Source organism: Drosophila hydei, unplaced genomic scaffold, assembly GCF_003285905.1.
Source record: "Drosophila hydei strain 15085-1641.00,03,60 unplaced genomic scaffold, DhydRS2 tig00000060-arrow-pilon, whole genome shotgun sequence".
Classification (NCBI taxonomy): domain Eukaryota; kingdom Metazoa; phylum Arthropoda; class Insecta; order Diptera; family Drosophilidae; genus Drosophila; species Drosophila hydei.
This window is the reverse complement of record NW_022045656.1, coordinates 8,444,037-8,460,415: the sequence shown is the minus strand read 5'-3', so window position 1 is coordinate 8,460,415 and position 16,379 is coordinate 8,444,037. Positions and strand designations below refer to the sequence as shown.

The following is a 16,379-nucleotide window of genomic DNA, read 5'->3' as shown; positions in this document are numbered from 1 at the left end:
GTAGTTCAGTTGAAATAAACTTAATGAAATCGTTAAGAGCAAAGTATATTTCTGGTTGGATGTAGATAAAACATGAAAGTCTTAAACTCGTGAATATTAAATTGAAAATGAATAAGCAATAGATTCTGTCAAAAGGCATTGCAAGAGTATCCAATATTCGTTTTGCTTGACGCGCACTTGTCCCACTCGACAGCTACCTCCACTTGGCACTCCAGTGTTTTCCGCTCAAGTGTTTAGCTGAGGAATTTAGCTACTTGAGGTGCGTTTATCATTTAAGCCAAGTTGAGATGGTCCGCGTAAGCTTGTGGCCAGCTGGCTGTATAAAAACTAAAGCTGCGGCTCCACTCTGCTAATTACAATGCAGCCTTTGCAAGTATTACTGATTCCAGTGCTCTGCCTGTTGGCCGTAGGACAGGCATGTGAGGACGCAGCAACAACGGCGAGCAACTCCAAGGATTGGTGGGAGACGGCGCAGTTCTATCAAATCTATCCGCGCTCCTTTATGGACTCTGATGGTGATGGCATAGGCGATCTCAATGGCATCACTAGCAAGCTGGAGTATCTAAAGGACCTAGGCGTGACAGCCGCTTGGCTTTCGCCCATTTTCAAGTCTCCCATGGTGGACTTTGGCTACGATATCTCCGACTTCTTCGACATACAGCCGGAGTATGGCACATTGGACGACTTTCGTGCACTCATCAAGAAGGCCAACGAGCTGGACCTCAAAATTATCTTGGACTTTGTGCCCAATCACTCTAGCAATGAGAGTGACTGGTTCAAGAAGTCCGTGAAGCGGGAGAAGGGCTACGAGGACTACTACGTGTGGCACGATGGGAAGATAAATGCTGAGACAGGCAAGCGCGAGCCTCCATCCAACTGGCTGCAGGCATTCAGAGGCAGCGCCTGGGAGTGGGTCGAGGAGCGCCAGCAATACTATCTGCATCAATTTGCAGTGCAGCAGGCGGATCTGAACTATCGCAATCCGGATGTGGTGGAGCAGATGAAGCGCGTGCTGCGCTATTGGCTGAATGAGGGCGTCGCTGGCTTCAGGTGCGACGCAGTGCCTGTGCTCTTTGAGGTGGAGGTAGATGAGAATGGCCAATATCCGGATGAAGCAGTGAGTGGCCTCACAGACGACGTGGATAATCGCAACTATCTAAAGAACGAGCTAATTGAGAACAGGGCCGAGACCATTGACATGGCCTATCAGTGGCGCACAGTGATGGATGATCACCAGCGCATTTATGGCGGCGAGACGCGCGTGCTGCTCATTGAGACCTATGCCCCGCCGGCTTACACGATGCAGTTCTATGGCAATCGATCCGTGGAAGGCGCTCATCTGCCCTTTAATTTCAATCTGATTACGGTGCCGGCCAGTGACGGGGTCTCGGCAAGCTCTATTAAGAAGGCTGTGGATAACTGGCTGCTGACCATGCCAGCCGGACGCACAGCCAATTGGGTCATCGGCAACCACGACCAGCGTCGAGCAGCCAGTCGCTATGGCGTGGCCAACACGGATGCAATGAACATGCTGGTCATGGTCATGCCAGGCGCGAGTGTCACCTACCAGGGCGAGGAGCTGGGCATGACAGACGGCTGGATTAGCTGGGAGGATACTCAAGATCCGGCTGCTTGCAATTCCAACCAAGAGCTCTACGAACAGTTCACGCGTGATCCTTCGCGCACTCCATTCCAGTGGACAAGCGGCACCAATGCGGGCTTCTCGACGGCTGCAAAGACATGGCTTCCGCTCGCCGCAGACTTCGAGACACAAAATGTGCAGGTCGAAGCGGCAGCCACTCGCTCCCATCTCAAGATCTACAAGTCGCTGGTGGCATTGCGTAAAAGTTCCAAAGCCCTGCAAAACGGAGCCACCAAATATGCTGTGCTCAATGACAGCGTGTTTGTGGTCAAGCGGTGAGTCGAAGCTGTGTTTGGGTTTGTTTACTAATTTTTAATTAATTGTGTTTACTATTTATCAGAGTTTTATCAAGGTAGACAGCAGATAGCTCTCCTCTTTTTAGTTGTTTTTGGCTTGTTTTTGCTTTCATCATTTTCTTATTTAAAATTCGCTTTATCTCTTCTCCTTACGTAGCTCTTTGTCTGGCTCTGCCAGCATCGTTTTTGTGGCCAATTTGGGCAGCAAAGGCACCACCATTGATCTTGACCAGTTTGACAAGACTTTGCCAACGCATTTGACCCTGAAAATACGTAGCCTTAGCTCCAGCAAGGCTGAGGGGTAAGTCGTCAGCTCGGCTAAGCAGCTAACATACTTAAATAATTTACATTTAATTTCTTTGTCAGGTCTCTGTTCGAAAGCCAAGGCCTCAGCCTGGCAGCTGGCGAGGCTCTGGTAATGAGCACCGATTAAACGCAGCAAAGTTCTTTATATTTTTAAGCCTAACCAATTAAATCTTGCAATCGCACACTTGAAAAACTTTAGACAGCTTTCGCATTTGGGGTATTCTTATGGCTCAAAGCAAATATGCCGCTGCTTGTATAAATAAATAAGCAAACAAATCGACAAACAAACCACACAGACAGCCCTAATGGCATGCCCACACACACACACACACACACATAGAGAGAGATAGGCTCGAGTGCTCGACACACTCATGTAATTTGCTGCAAAGCGCGGGGGTCGCTATTTAAAGTGTTTACACACAAATTAAAGTCAAGCTGTAAAGCGTCTCGTATTCGGCTTTGTATTTGTTGTTGCTCCTGCCTTTTTATTCGTTTTCTTTTTGCTTGCCTAAAAGGCAACATCAACCGAAAAGCAAAGTATGCGTTACACAAAGTTAATACGTCGACAAGTGGGCCCTAGACCCACAGGAATGACGGCCTTACACGAAGTCCTGGCCACCTTTGAAGTTTTTAAGGTATTTAACGAGGGCTGATTGAAAGCTTTCCATGACAGAACAACAATATTATAGCCAATGATTGTAAAGAACTCGAGATATATGTATAAACTTGAAGTAGTTCAGTATATAAATTGGCTATTTCTATACCGATGGCTTGTCTAGCTGGCTGCTAGAAAGATCAAGGCAATATATTTGAGTAGTTCGACTTCGTATATCTATAGCTTATAACTTTTTTAAGCCTTGCAGCTCATCAAGCAACCCTCGCTGCTTTGACCGTGTTTGGTTTCCAAGAGGGAAATTTCAATTATGCTAAACATAATTAAATTGCGTTTACACATGTTAATTTGTAGATGCCAGCCATGCAAAGCACATGACGTGTTAGCCCACGTGAGCATGCCTAAATATAATTCTGGCCAAGAATATACACACAATAGTTGGTTAAGAGTTTTGACAGCAGAGCAGAGACAGTTGCCTTGTCACCTCTCGAGTGGGTCATTAACACGTATCTAGTTGAAGCACCTGTTCGGATTTGTTTATCTGCAGTGTTGATTGAGGTCTAAGAGCAGGCAGGCTACAGAAATGCATTTGCAAACAGTGACAATTGCCATCTAAACGTCTCGACAACAAATAGTTGACAATGTAGAAATGACTTCTTCTTAATTGAATTGAGTAATTAAGGTACGCAAACGAGCCCTTAACAAAATATGTTCAATGGCAGTTGTTTGACATGATTTACTCTATAATTAAATTTCATTTAATATGCTAAGAAATATTTGGAAATTTACTTAAAGATATTTAGCACTCACCATAGCTAACTCTCTTCACCTGTTGCCGCAATCAATGGGCATTTGAAGCTCTAAGTTAAGCAACTAATATTTAACATATAATATATATATAATTATTTAAGAGCTTAATTACATTGAATAAGTTAATTGTTAATTGTTTGACTGATGCACTTTAAATAGCCCTAATCCCAAGCTTAGCTCCATTTATCCTCAGCCAAGTGCGCTCGCAGCTTTTTAGTTGGCATTAAGTGGCAACGTTTTGGTGTTGGCTACGTGAGCAGCGTGCAAATCGGCAGATTCAATGGAAAACGCGCACAGCTGAACCCTTTGCCGCAATTATGAGTTGGGTTCGTGGTGCAATTGGATTATTGTACTGTCTGGCTGCTTCGAGTTGACTGATTGCTGCGCTCGACTGCACAACGACCCTTAGCAAAGGTGAGAAAGTTAAAGAATCATTCATTCATTAGAGCTAACCCTAGAGCATTTAAAATAATATTTAATCCACGTCACGATCGGGTTTGAGTCTGAGTCAAAACTACTTTTATATCGTGTAATCTTCATAAGAATTTGTAAGTCCTTTGCATGCGTCTTTAAGCTTCATAAATTCTAATATACAAATATACGATTCATCGAAAGGTTAAAGCAGCTTCCGCAAATAACCTGACCAAAGCTCTACGTGCCTGGCATAGAGCGAATCAAAAAGCAGAGACTCGTTAACAACTAAATAATAAGAGCAACAACAACAAGGACCAGACCAGGCCAGAATAGCCAGAAAACTAGAAAAGCCAAACATAGGTGAGACGCATTCAAATATTACGCATACGCCCCGGTGTATGCCGCCAGCGGAAATTAATATGCAAACGCCGTTGTAGCCGGAATACATTGAGTGTAATGCGCCCGCCCACAAAATTACTACAGATTACAAACTTAATGCATTTCAAAGTTTTCCTTCAGCATGAGGCAAAAGTTTTCGGCCTGCTTCAGCGTAAATCTTTCAAATTCATGTTAAAGCTAATGCGTAATGCGTTGATTTTTTAAGCATCCTCGCTGTGTGCTAAATGAACTTCATTATCCACGCAAACTGAAATGCATACAAAGAGGCGCCCAATAAAGGGAGAAGGCAGTTCAATGTAAGCTGCCTACCCACCGCCAGGTGGCGCCCAGCCTTGCTCTGCGGCTGTCATATGAATTCTTGTTGGTTTCTCTCTTCTTTTTTGGGTTTCAGGTCACGTAACCGAGAGTAAAGTGCCTTCGTCTTTGGATCAGATTGTGTCTGCGACCCTTTTAATGGGTTGGCGAGTCACGCCGACATTTACACGATTTTTATATATTTTGTAAGCTGCTTTGCCGCAAACTGCTAATTTTCCGATGTCCACGCTGAGACACAATGTGAAGCGAAAAATGCGACTGAACTTTTCTTTTTTCTTTTTTTTTTAGATTTTACAGATGGGGGCAGATATATGAATTTCAATGTAAGAGGCAAGCACTTTGATCATTTCATTTTTTTTTTAATTTTTATATATTTTTTAAAAGTGTCCAATAAATAACTAAAAATTAAGCTCAGCAAATGTTAAATAAGTTACTTCATGGCCTCACTATAGTCTGATTGATACTCTTAACAAAAATATATCTGCTTGCCACGCAGCTAAACTTTCTTGGCGAAATCACTCTTAAGTTCTAAACTGTTTAGTACATATGATTTTTGGTATGTCTGCTCAAATTACTCTACAGTTAAATGTGGAAAAATAAATGTTGAAAAAGTTACCTGACATTTACTTACCCCTTACATAAAACTAATATCTAAAGCCAAGCCAAACTTCAATAAAAAGCTGCATAGTTTCTTTATTAACAAATGTTTTAAATTTTAAAATTGAAGATCTTTCTTCACAAGTAGCTTAACTTAGGTATGCATGAGCAGCTCTTCATCAAGTTATTTTGTTTCTTTTTCAGTTTTTTTCCTTTTCAAGCTAATATTCGGCAATTTATCCTTCAAGTTAAGTCCCTTGATTACAGGTTGAGCTAGTTTATTGGCCATGCGTGCCTTTTGGTACCAGCCATAAAGAAGGACAAGTAGCATGCCAAACCATTTGATAATGGCTACAATAGTGAGCACAATTGTTACTAGAATACTGAGCAGCAGAACCATTGCGAAATTACTAAAATTGCTAATAATGCCAGCTAAGTTGAAGGCGCGACACATATTTCAATTGTCTATAAGCTTATAATAATAATAACTGTTATGTGATTAGATTAGATCTGTAACATAATAAATCTTTATTACAACCCATTGAAAATGGTAATTGAGTGTCCATTGAAATGCTAAAGTCTTGCAATTTGACACGTAAATTCTTAAGCATTTCAAGCCGCACACCTTTGATTCATGCAGTCTTATCTTTTTATATAGTGCCTCAAATAAATAGGGTTGCTTTATATAAAGAATGAAATTTATTTATTTAGACTTCTATAACAGAAACTGCTTGACTATAAAATACCCTGTAGCTTACTTTATTTACACTACAACATCTTCTGTATAGATCACGAGTAAGTCAAGCACATTAGCAAATGACTTCGATTAATTAAAAGCAAATCAAAATTATGACAGTTGCTGCCTCTTAGATTATCGACCTTGACAACACATTGCAGACATAGATTGCCCTTGAGCTTGAGTATATAAGCTATAGCCACAAGTGTGACGTGCTCTGTTATCGAAGTGGCAAAGTAAACAAAGTTCTGAAACTGTTTCAATTACATTTATAGTTAGCCATTGTAAATACAATCTATCATTGGTTCAACGATATCTGACGGTGTTAATGCACTAAGGCCTATATAGAACTTTGTTAAGACATTGAAAACAATTGCATAATGAACCTTGGAAAACCCAACAAACTCAGTGGAAATTATACGAAAATCCTGTTGCATGTTCAGCTTACTTGGCATTCGATAAGCTATATAAAACTAAAAAAAATATTCTGTATATTCTTATTCTGATATGAGTTAAAGATATAAAAAATATATAAGTGTTTTAAAACTATATTAAAATTTTGTGTATCCTAAGCCATGAATCATAATAAAGAGTATTTTAAATATAAATCTAATATTGCATATAAAATATATTTAAAAAATATTAATATATGTTACAAATAAATAAAAAATAAAAAAAATATTAATATGTTTTAAAAACTCCAAAAGAATTAATATATATGTAAAATATTAAATAAAAAATTAAAAAGAATATTTTTATGTATTAAAATTATTATATATACAAATTTTAGGCAAAAAAAAAAAATAAAAAAAAATATTTTTATATATTAAAAACTCTATCTTAATACGTCTTCGCATTGTTAAAGCTTTGCTTGAGGCAACTGCAAAGCATTGCACCAACTTTTGCCTTTATTATAGTTCTTTGTAAAAGTTATGCGGCTCACTATAATTTAAGTTACATATTCTAGCTTTCATCTGAGTAATAGTTGAGCCATTTTCACACAAGAATTTAAAACTTCGTTGTAGCAAATTTTATATAAAATGTGAGCAAACAGTGTGCATGCCACCTCCTCTCTGCTCCACCTGTTCTTCTCTGTACGTGTTTAATTTGTGGCTTGCAGCTTCAAGTAACAGTTGAGGGCATGTTTTTGATGTTTTGTGGTTAAGAGAAATACACATAAATTTGAAGCACATTATGAGGCGAATCGCCTCGAGGTGAAAACTCATAATTTCACTTCTCACTTTTTTTTTCGAGTAAATTAAAAAGCTAACCCGAGTCGCTACTGACTGCCGGCTGCCGGCTGCCGTTTGCCATTCTAGTCGTGTCTGCGCTCACTACGCCCGCATGACTACCTAGTCACCTATAATATGGCGGGCAGGACGAGGGCCAGGTAGCAAAGCCAAACATGAAACTCAAGGATGTCAAGTCAGCGAGCTGTTCTGCTGTCTACTGCAACGCTGCGTATGCGTGATTTGTGTGTCTTATCAATCACGTCTAATGGAATTTCTTTTTTTATATTCATGCTGAGTTGGGGTCGCGCCATACTTGAGGCAGACAAAGTTCTCTAATAATTTATAATAAGTTACCAGATCCTGCGACCTCAAATTGAAAAGTTTCCCAATGACTTTTATGTACGCGCACACAGCCATACATATTTATTATATATATATATAAGTATATATATATGTGCTTGATGACTTATGACAAGGCATATAATTTGAAGGCCATTTATACAGATTCCACAATGAGCGCCGCATATGGTGGCAGGCTGAGGTTGTTCAACGCGACGCTGTCGCTGCAAAAAATAAAATTAAATAAAAGTCAAATATAAATTGAGCTATTGATTTGCCAATGCTTACCCCACGGCCGCAGTGGCCTGCGGATTGAGCAGCTTAATCTTATAGCTGCCGGAGGCATACAGCACGCTAGCTACGTCCACACCACTAACGCTGGTGTCCAGCAGATTGGCCACCAGCACATATGTAGGCTGTCCACTTAACGATCTCTTCACGGCCAGCACATTCTCGTTGACAGCAGCACAACGTGTGTTTCCGTACTGCAGCGTCTTGGTCTTACGCAGCTCCACCAACAGCTTGTACAGCTTGAGGTGGCTGGTGTTGGCGGCTGCCTCTGCCGCCGCATTGACCGTCACATAGTTGGGATTGATGGGCAGCCAGGTGGTGCTGTTGGTGGAGAAGCCGGCATTCGCCTCGCTGCTCCACTGCATGGGCGTTCTGGCTGGATCACGCGTGAATTGCTCGTAAATGTTCGCATTCGAGTTGCAAGCAGCCGGATCACGGGTATCCTCCCAGCTAATATCCAGGTCGGTCATGCCCAGCTCCTCGCCCTGGTACGTAATGCTCACACCTGGCAAAAACATTTGCAGCATATTCATTATATCAATGCGGTTCTCTCCATAGCGACTGCCCACACGGCGCTGATCATGATTGCCCATCTGCAAAGAGTTTTCGCTTAACATTGATTTCGCGTCTCCACACTCTGAGCACTCACCACCCAATTGGCTGTTTGGCCCGCTGGCATCTGGCCCAGCCAGCTATTGATGATCTTCAGAAATCCAGCTGCATTCAATTGCGTGTTGTTCTTGTTGCCTTCGCCGCCGACAATGAACTGGAAATTGAATGGTATCTGAGCGCCCTTGGTGGTGTGATTGCCATAGAACTTCATGACATAGTCCAGGGCCGAATAGGTCTCGACCATAAGCACGCGCGTATCTCCGCCATGTATGCGCTTGTAGTCATCGAGCAGTTGGCGCCATTGGTACACCATGTCCACCGTTTCAATCAGATCCTGGGTGTAGATGTGCTTCAAATATGACGAATCATCTGGATCATCCGTATAGCCGCTCAGCGGCTCGTCTGGATAGCGACCCTCAGCATCGGGCAGCACCTCGAAGCACCAGGGCACGGCATCAATGCGAAAGCCGGCAACACCGCGATCCAGCCAGTAGGTGAGAACGCGCTTCATCTGAGCCACAACCGCCGGATTGCGATAGTTGAGATCAGGCTGTTTCACTGCAAACTGATGCAGGTAATATTGGCCACGCTGTTCGTTCCACTCCCAGGCGCTGCCTCGGAATGCCTGCAGCCAGTTGGATGGCGGCTCTCGCTGGCCGGTGGTGGCATTTACGTAGCCATCGTGCCACATATAGTAATCCTCGTAGCCCTTCTCGCGACGCACTGACTTCTGGAACCAGACGTTCTCGTCACTGGAATGATTCGGCACAAAGTCGAGTATAATTTTCAGTCCACGTTCGTTGGCAGCTGCAATGAGCTCATCAAAGTCTTTCAGCGTGCCATACTCCGCTTGAATGTCAAAGAAATCGGCTATATCGTAGCCAAAATCGGCCATGGGCGAGGTATAGATGGGCGACAGCCAAGTGGCCGTGACGCCCAGATCCTTGAGATAATCTAGTTTGGAGATAATGCCCTGCAGGTCGCCAATGCCATCGCCATCGGAGTCCTTAAAGGAGCGTGGATAGATCTGATAGAACTGCGCCACCTGCCACCAGTCACGTGTCGCCTCACTGCTGCTCGCGCTCTCCAGCTCTATGGCAGCTGCCTGGCTCGGGTCGTACCGCAGACCCAAGCACAACAATGTAACTAACAACTTCAATAAGTGCGCCATAACTGACTGCCTGACCGATCTCGTGGCGCTATTTATACATGTGTCCAGCACCCCCAACTTGATTGATAAACATCAAGTGAATTGATTGTGGTTAAGTATTTATTTGGTTTTGTGCATTCGTAATAACTACAGGGCTCGATGATAGCTCAGGTAGAGCAACACTTGAGCCAGCACCAGATAAATGACCAGCACCGGCAGCTGACGGGCTTCTCCATTCGTATAGTACGTGTAAAAAGTGGGCAGGGTTCTCAGAAGCAGCGACTCCTTGGGTAGCAGCTCCAGTGCAGTGGCATTGATAAGATCACTGAGGAAACACAAATGTGACAATTGTCTTTATTATAAGTTTACCATTTCTATAAGTATTTTGTTTATATGTTCGAGCTGATTAGTGTTCAACTTTTCAACAATTTTCTCAATTAGTTGAGCACATTCGATAATGGAAAAATTACAAAACTCTGTGACTCAGAAATAAAAGTGCATTGTGACGGATGGGAAGTACAGCAGCAGCTCTCAGTTAACTAACTGGATTCGATATTCATATTTACCAACAGAAGAACTCACCCGACTTTCAGTTTGGAGTTGGTTGAGACCATCACAACTTTCATTTGTTCAGTCAAATCTGTGAAGCTTTCTTTCAGATTGATTGTTTCGATGTCATCGAAGATGTTCAGCACTGTCACATAGATAAAGTCATGCTGAAGAAAGCTAAGCATAGAGTATTCGGATTAATAACAGCTGATTCTAGTGGTTGCCACAGTCGACTAACCGTTTTACACCCAGAACTGCACTGTTCAAAGCCTTCACCTCAGTTTCGCCCAGTTGCAGAGTTTGCACTTCGCGTTTGAGTGTCAGCATGTGCTTATAGATGTTTAGATGGCTAACAGGCTTTTGACGCTCCTCATCTTCGTTGATCTGCTTATAGTCCTCGGCAATGGGCAGCCATGTCTTGCTGGCATTGCTAAAGCCAGCATTGGCGTCGCTGCTCCACTGGAAGGGCGTGCGTTCGGGATCGCGGGAGAAGTGCTCATAGACGCTGGCATTGGTGTTGCACGCAGAGGGATCGACGGTATCCTTCCATGAGATCCACACATTTGTCATGCCCAGCTCCTCGCCCTGATAGGTCACACTGGCGCCCGGCAAAGTGGTGATCAGCATATTCAGCATATCCACGCGATCTGCGCCCAAGCGCGAGGCCACGCGCCACTGATCGTGGTTGCCCAGCTGCCAATTTGAGTTCATTTTGATGCTTATTAAAGCACAATAATTGAGATTTCATATACCTACCACCCAATTAGCAGTGCGACCCTGCGGCATGTGCTGCAACCACTTTTGTATGGTGCGTGCATAGTCATTGGCATTGGAAGTATTTGAGATTTCGGTTATCAGCAGAAAGTTGAACGGCAGCTGGGCACCCTCGGCCGTTGCATTGCCGTAGTACTGCATCACAATATCAATAGGTGAATAGGTCTCGGCCAGCAAGATGCGCTCGTCGCCGTCAGTGAACTCATCCAGCACGGCACGCCAATCGTACACCATTGCCAGCGTTTCGGGCTGATCGACCGTGTATATGTGCTGCAGATAGCCGTAGTCATCGGGATCATTGACCCAATCATTGCGAGGCTCATCGCGATATTGACCTGCAGCATCGGGCGCTATCTCAAACACGCTGGGCACAGCATCAATGCGAAAGCCGGCAACGCCCTTGGCCAACCAAAAGCGAAGAACATTCTGCAAGAGAGAAGTCAATAAAGATTGGATCTTTCTAACTATGTCTGAAACGCACCTTCATGGTTTCCCGCACTTTCGGATTTCGATAATTCAAATCGGGTTGCTTCTTAAGAAACTGATGAAGATAGTACTCCTGGCGACCCTCGTGCCACTGCCAAGCGGAGCCGCGGAACACGCTCACCCAGTTGCTAGGCGGATGGCGAGTACCATTCACCATGCGCCCGGGATGCCATACATAGAAATCCTTGTAGTCTGGCTCGCCTGCTGCGGAACGCTTGAACCAATCGCACTCATCACTCGAATGATTCGGCACAAAATCCAAAATTATCTTCACGTCCAGTTCTTTTGCGACCTTCATGAGATGCTCGAAGTCGGCCATGCTGCCAAAGATGGGCGCTATTTCGGTAAAGTTGGCAATGTCATAGCCAAAGTCCGCCATGGGCGAGCTAAATATGGGCGACAGCCAAGTGGCCGTAATACCCAATTCCTTCAGATAAGGCAAACTATCCGCAATGCCTAAAAACGCAAATAACTTTTATAATGTCTCTTACGTATTAGTTTGCTTTTGCCCCACCGTTCAGATCGCCCACGCCGTCGCCATTGCTGTCTTTAAATGACCTTGGATATATTTGATAGAAGGCGCCAGTTTGCCACCATTTCGGCACATTCTTATGCTGCTTGATGTCCACGAAGTCCGTATGATAGTTGGGAAAGGGTTGGGCTACAGCCGATTCCATAAACTGCTGCAATAGCAGCTGCAGGCACACAACCACCACGAGGCTGAACATTTTCCACTAGGCTCCCCGTTAATCGCACTGTCGCCGTTTCGTCTGAACGCCACAAACAAACCAAAGCAACTGACGATCGACTGCACGAATGCAAATTCTCAGCCGGCTGGTTTACACCGCTCTCCGTGCTAGCATGCTGAGCATATCACAGGAAGTTGTATGTCGGCACAGAGCAGTGGTGGATAAAGAGATAAATAGAGAGAAATGCTGAGAGTGTGTGAGAGGGAGAGAGAGACAGACAGAAAGGAGAGCGCAAAAGTGCGAAGTTTGACAAATTTAGCTCTAACGCATATGCATATGATACTTATTTCATTGTCAATAGGCACAGTGGTAGGAATAAATTCTATTTGTAAGCATAAACTGCTTGGTTTATTTACGTATTAATATAATCTTGAATATAATTCATTTTTTATAATGCATCACATTTGTGTATAGAAATTAATCATTATTATAGTTTTTATATACAAATTTTTTCATTTTTTTGATAAAAACAATAACATAAAACTTTAGTTGCAATATTGAATTGTAACCCAATTAAATGAAGTACACAATTTATAAAATCAACTAATTCTAAGCTAAACTAATTCAAACTTATTTTTCATTTGTTTTAATATATCAAATACAGATCTCAAGATCTTCATATAAAGACAAGCGCAAAAAAGTTGTTAACTTAATTAATTTGTTGCTCATTTTTATCCCACAAATTGTAATTTAATTGTCCATATTAAGTTTTTTATATAAATAATTTCAAAAAATTACTTAATTTTTTAATAGCACTGTTTGCATTGGCAATGACAATACAATTTCTATGCAATTGCCTCACACCCAGTTTCTCGATAACAGGTATAATACAGTTTTTCCATCGGCTTCGTGTATGTAATGTAATTTGTTATAAGCTGTTTTATATAAATATATAATATATATATACATATACTAACTTTACGAGAGAACATTGATTTCGTGCCCATTGTGCATACAAATATAAAGCTTTAAATCTTTCTTTGTTCGAATTTGCTTTTGCTCTCTTATCGCCCTCTCTCGTTGTGTTTGCTTCACAGCAGCTGACAATTTTTAATCATTTGCTTGCTTTATATATTTATACCCCGTATTTTTTATTTAGTAAAAAGCATATTTACTTTATGAACTTATCGTTGCGAAACTGTTTAATTTTATTATTTTTATTAAATTTGTGTAACTTGTGTAACTTTCGATATAAATTGAGTTATTAATATTACATTTACTTAACCATAAATATTTTTGCCCTCTTCTGCTTCTCTAGAGGTGCTTCTTGCTTGTGTTTTAATGTGATCACAGGGTATTTCATGGTGCAGTATCCATTGTCTATTTATATTCCTTTGCGCTTTCAATCAGTCAGCATACATACATATGCATACATATAAATATAAACTCTGTGCTATCGACGACAACATGAATTATTATATGACTCAAAACCAGACCTGCTAATCAGTGGAATGAAAAGTCCAAAAACGTAAATCAAATCGAGATAAACAATATTTGCTTTTTATTGCGCATATAACACCAGGTGATCTTAGATGGTGGTCGTGGAGCGCAGGACCACGCACTCGTGCGGCATCAGGGTAACGCTGCTGCTGGATACCTTGTCGCCCAGCTGCTTGATGGACTTGTCTGTGACCAGAGCATACTGGAAGCTGTCGGGCAAGCCGCGGAACACATCATTCAGATTCACGTTCTCGATATGATCGAAGATGTTGAGTAGTGAAATGTATACGTAATTGCCACTCAGATAGCTGTTAGAGATATTTGTTCGTAGTCAATAAGTGGCAACACTTCAACTAATCAAAAAATTGAACTCACCGTTCGACCGCCAAGACGTAGCCATTGACAGCCTTGATTTCAGCTGCGCCCTGCTGAATGCTTGGCTCCTGGCGCAGCTGCTGCAGGCGCTTGTAGACATTCAGATGGCTGAGCGGGGCGCCGCGCTCCGTCTGGACATTGCGCTCGGCATAGTCCTGGGCAACTGGCAGCCAGGTCCCGCTGCCGCTGGTAAACCCAGCCAACTTGCCGTTTGTCCAGTGCATGGGTGTTCTAGCGGGATCGCGCGAATTCCACATATAGTTCTCCTCGTAGCCATTGCAGGCCTGTGGATCGACAGTATCCTCCCACGACACATAGCCGTCCAGCATGCCCAACTCCTCGCCCTGGTAGGTAATACTGCAGCCGGGTAGCGTCAGCAGCAAGATGTTGAACAGATCAATGCGATCGGCGCCAAAGCGTGAGCCCACGCGGTTCTTATCGTGATTGCCGATCTGTGGGGTGCCGTATAAAAAGTTGATTTTATATTCTTATTAGTCACATGGCTTATCGCCACCACCATGGCTCGCACACTTACCACCCAGTTGGCGCTCTTGCCGCTCGGCATTTGCGATAGCCAGTTGTTGATCAAGTACTCGTAGTGATAAGCATCGGAGTTCTCGTTCAGATTAACTATCAGCTGGAAGTTAAATGGTATTTGGGCGCCCTCGGCCGTCTCGTTGCCGTAGTAGTGCATCACAATCTCAATTGGGGACCAGGTCTCCACCATGAGTATGCTACGGGTGATACCATTGACTACTACATCCATATTTCCTTAGCCTCTGGGCTTAACTTACCGCTCTTCGCCGCCGTTGTCCTCTTGGAATTGGTCCAGAATCTCACGCCATTCGTACACCAAATGGGGCGTCTCGGGCTGGTCGACTGTGTAGATCTTGTGGGTGTAACCGTACTCATCGGGATCGTTCGTCCAGTCGTTGCGCGGCTCGTCCGGGTAGTTGCCATTTTCATCGGCCTCGATCTCAAAGGCATGGTAAATGGCATCGACGCGGAAGCCATCGACGCCCTTCTCCAGCCAGAAGCGCAGAACGTTGTTCATTTCCTCGCGCACAACGGGATTGCGGAAGTTAAAGTCCGGCTGCTTCTTGTGGAACTGGTGTAGATAGTACTCCTGACGTCCCTCATGCCATTCCCAGGCGGAGCCACGGAACACGCTCACCCAGTTGCTGGGCGGCTTGCGTACGCCGTTCTCGACGAAGCCCGGATGCCAGATATAATAGTCCTTGTACTTCTCTTCGCCGGCAGCAGAGCGTACGAACCAGTCGCACTCATCGCTGGAATGATTGGGCACAAAGTCCAGAATGATTTTTACGTTCAGCTGCTTGGCACGTGCCACCATATTCTCGAAGTCCTCCATTGTGCCGAAGAGCGGATCCACCTCCTTGAAGTCCGAGATGTCATATCCAAAGTCCGCCATGGGCGAGCGCAGGAATGGCGACAGCCAAGTCGCCGTCACGCCAATCTCCTTCAGGTACTCCAACTTCTCGGTGACGCCGTTTAGATCCCCAATGCCATTCCCATCGCTGTCCTTGAAGGAGCGCGGATAGATCTGATAGAAGGAGGCCGTCTGCCACCAGGGCGCCGCCGCATCCACGGCCAACAGGCCCAAACCCAAAACCAATGCAATGCTCGACCAAGTGGTCATTTTGAACTAACGGAGACCCCAGCTCCAGCGACCCATTTTATGCCTTCAACTGCTGGCGATAAAGCGCGAATCTAAATTGTAAAACAAATGGCATTAGAGCTAATCTTTTTTTTTTCTCCAGAAACGAGCGTTTGCCTGGGGGGCGACTCCACTGATTTATGGAACTATCGAATTGGCATTAAGGTGCGATACTAAAATTGCCAAAAGATTACTTTATAGAGCTTGTAAAACTTTGATATGATAGGCGAAATATAGAATAGTCTATGGTGTCTCCAGATACAGGCAAATTAACCAAACAGAGTTATCCGATATCAGAAATTTTGAAGTCAATTGGCTAGGCATTTGCTACTGCAGATTAAAGTACAGTTATACTAGTTAGCTGCGGCTACTTTTCAAATGTCCCCAGCGAAAATAGCTGCCATAAATTTTACGTAAGAACAGCAGCTCTTTGGTTTCAGGTGGGGCCATAAGTTTTATGCATTTTCGTAATTAATTTGCTGCTTATCTGGCTCACGCTCGATAGGCGTGGAGTTCCATAAATACCAGGTCTACGCTTTCGCATTGAAAGACAGGGTTTTGCTTGCGGCTATGTAG

The 16,379-nt window shown here is 43.5% G+C and overlaps 4 protein-coding genes across 4 annotated transcripts; 1 reads left to right on the top strand and 3 right to left on the bottom strand.

Annotated features, from left to right (window-relative positions):
- The first annotated feature begins 330 nt into the window (after positions 1–330).
- Positions 331–2,437, top strand: LOC111602600 (maltase A1). The gene is made up of 3 exons (XM_023319759.2): positions 331–1,917; positions 2,096–2,239; positions 2,305–2,437. Exons 1-3 carry the CDS (start codon positions 359–361, stop codon positions 2,369–2,371), a joined length of 1,770 nt encoding a protein of 589 aa, XP_023175527.2. The 5' UTR covers positions 331–358; the 3' UTR covers positions 2,372–2,437.
- A 5,364-nt stretch (positions 2,438–7,801) lies between these two features.
- Positions 7,802–9,793, bottom strand: LOC111596382 (maltase A3). The gene is made up of 3 exons (XM_023310588.2): positions 8,640–9,793; positions 7,988–8,583; positions 7,802–7,923 (listed from the first exon to the last, which is right to left on the bottom strand). The coding sequence occupies exons 1-3, from the start codon at positions 9,771–9,773 to the stop codon at positions 7,857–7,859; spliced, it is 1,797 nt and encodes a 598-aa protein (XP_023166356.2). The 5' UTR covers positions 9,774–9,793; the 3' UTR covers positions 7,802–7,856.
- A 61-nt stretch (positions 9,794–9,854) lies between these two features.
- On the bottom strand, positions 9,855–12,386 carry LOC111596381 (maltase A3). The gene is made up of 6 exons (XM_023310587.2): positions 12,076–12,386; positions 11,557–12,017; positions 11,058–11,501; positions 10,540–10,994; positions 10,335–10,478; positions 9,855–10,077 (listed from the first exon to the last, which is right to left on the bottom strand). Exons 1-6 carry the CDS (start codon positions 12,287–12,289, stop codon positions 9,900–9,902), a joined length of 1,896 nt encoding a protein of 631 aa, XP_023166355.2. The 5' UTR covers positions 12,290–12,386; the 3' UTR covers positions 9,855–9,899.
- A 1,393-nt stretch (positions 12,387–13,779) lies between these two features.
- On the bottom strand, positions 13,780–15,803 carry LOC111596383 (maltase A3). The gene is made up of 4 exons (XM_023310589.2): positions 14,920–15,803; positions 14,661–14,859; positions 14,126–14,577; positions 13,780–14,058 (listed from the first exon to the last, which is right to left on the bottom strand). The coding sequence occupies exons 1-4, from the start codon at positions 15,783–15,785 to the stop codon at positions 13,839–13,841; spliced, it is 1,737 nt and encodes a 578-aa protein (XP_023166357.2). The 5' UTR covers positions 15,786–15,803; the 3' UTR covers positions 13,780–13,838.
- Positions 15,804–16,379: the final 576 nt, after the last annotated feature.

What these genes read in the sequence shown, in the direction of transcription:
- LOC111596383 (XM_023310589.2), bottom strand. Translation starts at nt 15,785, where the DNA reads ATGACCACTTGGTCGAGCATTGCATTGGTTTTGGGTTTGGGCCTGTTG. An exon ending in GACAACGGCGGCGAAGAGCG is followed by an intron (nt 14,860 to 14,919) that starts GTAAGTTAAGCC and finishes TATCACCCGTAG; the next exon opens with CATACTCATGGTGGAGACCT. An exon ending in TACGTCTTGGCGGTCGAACG is followed by an intron (nt 14,059 to 14,125) that starts GTGAGTTCAATT and finishes TATCTCTAACAG; the next exon opens with CTATCTGAGTGGCAATTACG.
- LOC111596381 (XM_023310587.2), bottom strand. Translation starts at nt 12,289, where the DNA reads ATGTTCAGCCTCGTGGTGGTTGTGTGCCTGCAGCTGCTATTGCAGCAG. An exon ending in GCAGTTCTGGGTGTAAAACG is followed by an intron (nt 10,479 to 10,539) that starts GTTAGTCGACTG and finishes CTCTATGCTTAG; the next exon opens with CTTTCTTCAGCATGACTTTA. An exon ending in AACTCCAAACTGAAAGTCGG is followed by an intron (nt 10,078 to 10,334) that starts GTGAGTTCTTCT and finishes GTGTTTCCTCAG; the next exon opens with TGATCTTATCAATGCCACTG.
- LOC111596382 (XM_023310588.2), bottom strand. Translation starts at nt 9,773, where the DNA reads ATGGCGCACTTATTGAAGTTGTTAGTTACATTGTTGTGCTTGGGTCTG. An exon ending in GCCAAACAGCCAATTGGGTG is followed by an intron (nt 8,584 to 8,639) that starts GTGAGTGCTCAG and finishes AACTCTTTGCAG; the next exon opens with ATGGGCAATCATGATCAGCG. An exon ending in CAGGCCACTGCGGCCGTGGG is followed by an intron (nt 7,924 to 7,987) that starts GTAAGCATTGGC and finishes TATTTTTTGCAG; the next exon opens with CGACAGCGTCGCGTTGAACA.
- LOC111602600 (XM_023319759.2), top strand. Translation starts at nt 359, where the DNA reads ATGCAGCCTTTGCAAGTATTACTGATTCCAGTGCTCTGCCTGTTGGCC. An exon ending in AGCGTGTTTGTGGTCAAGCG is followed by an intron (nt 1,918 to 2,095) that starts GTGAGTCGAAGC and finishes CTCCTTACGTAG; the next exon opens with CTCTTTGTCTGGCTCTGCCA. An exon ending in AGCTCCAGCAAGGCTGAGGG is followed by an intron (nt 2,240 to 2,304) that starts GTAAGTCGTCAG and finishes TTTCTTTGTCAG; the next exon opens with GTCTCTGTTCGAAAGCCAAG.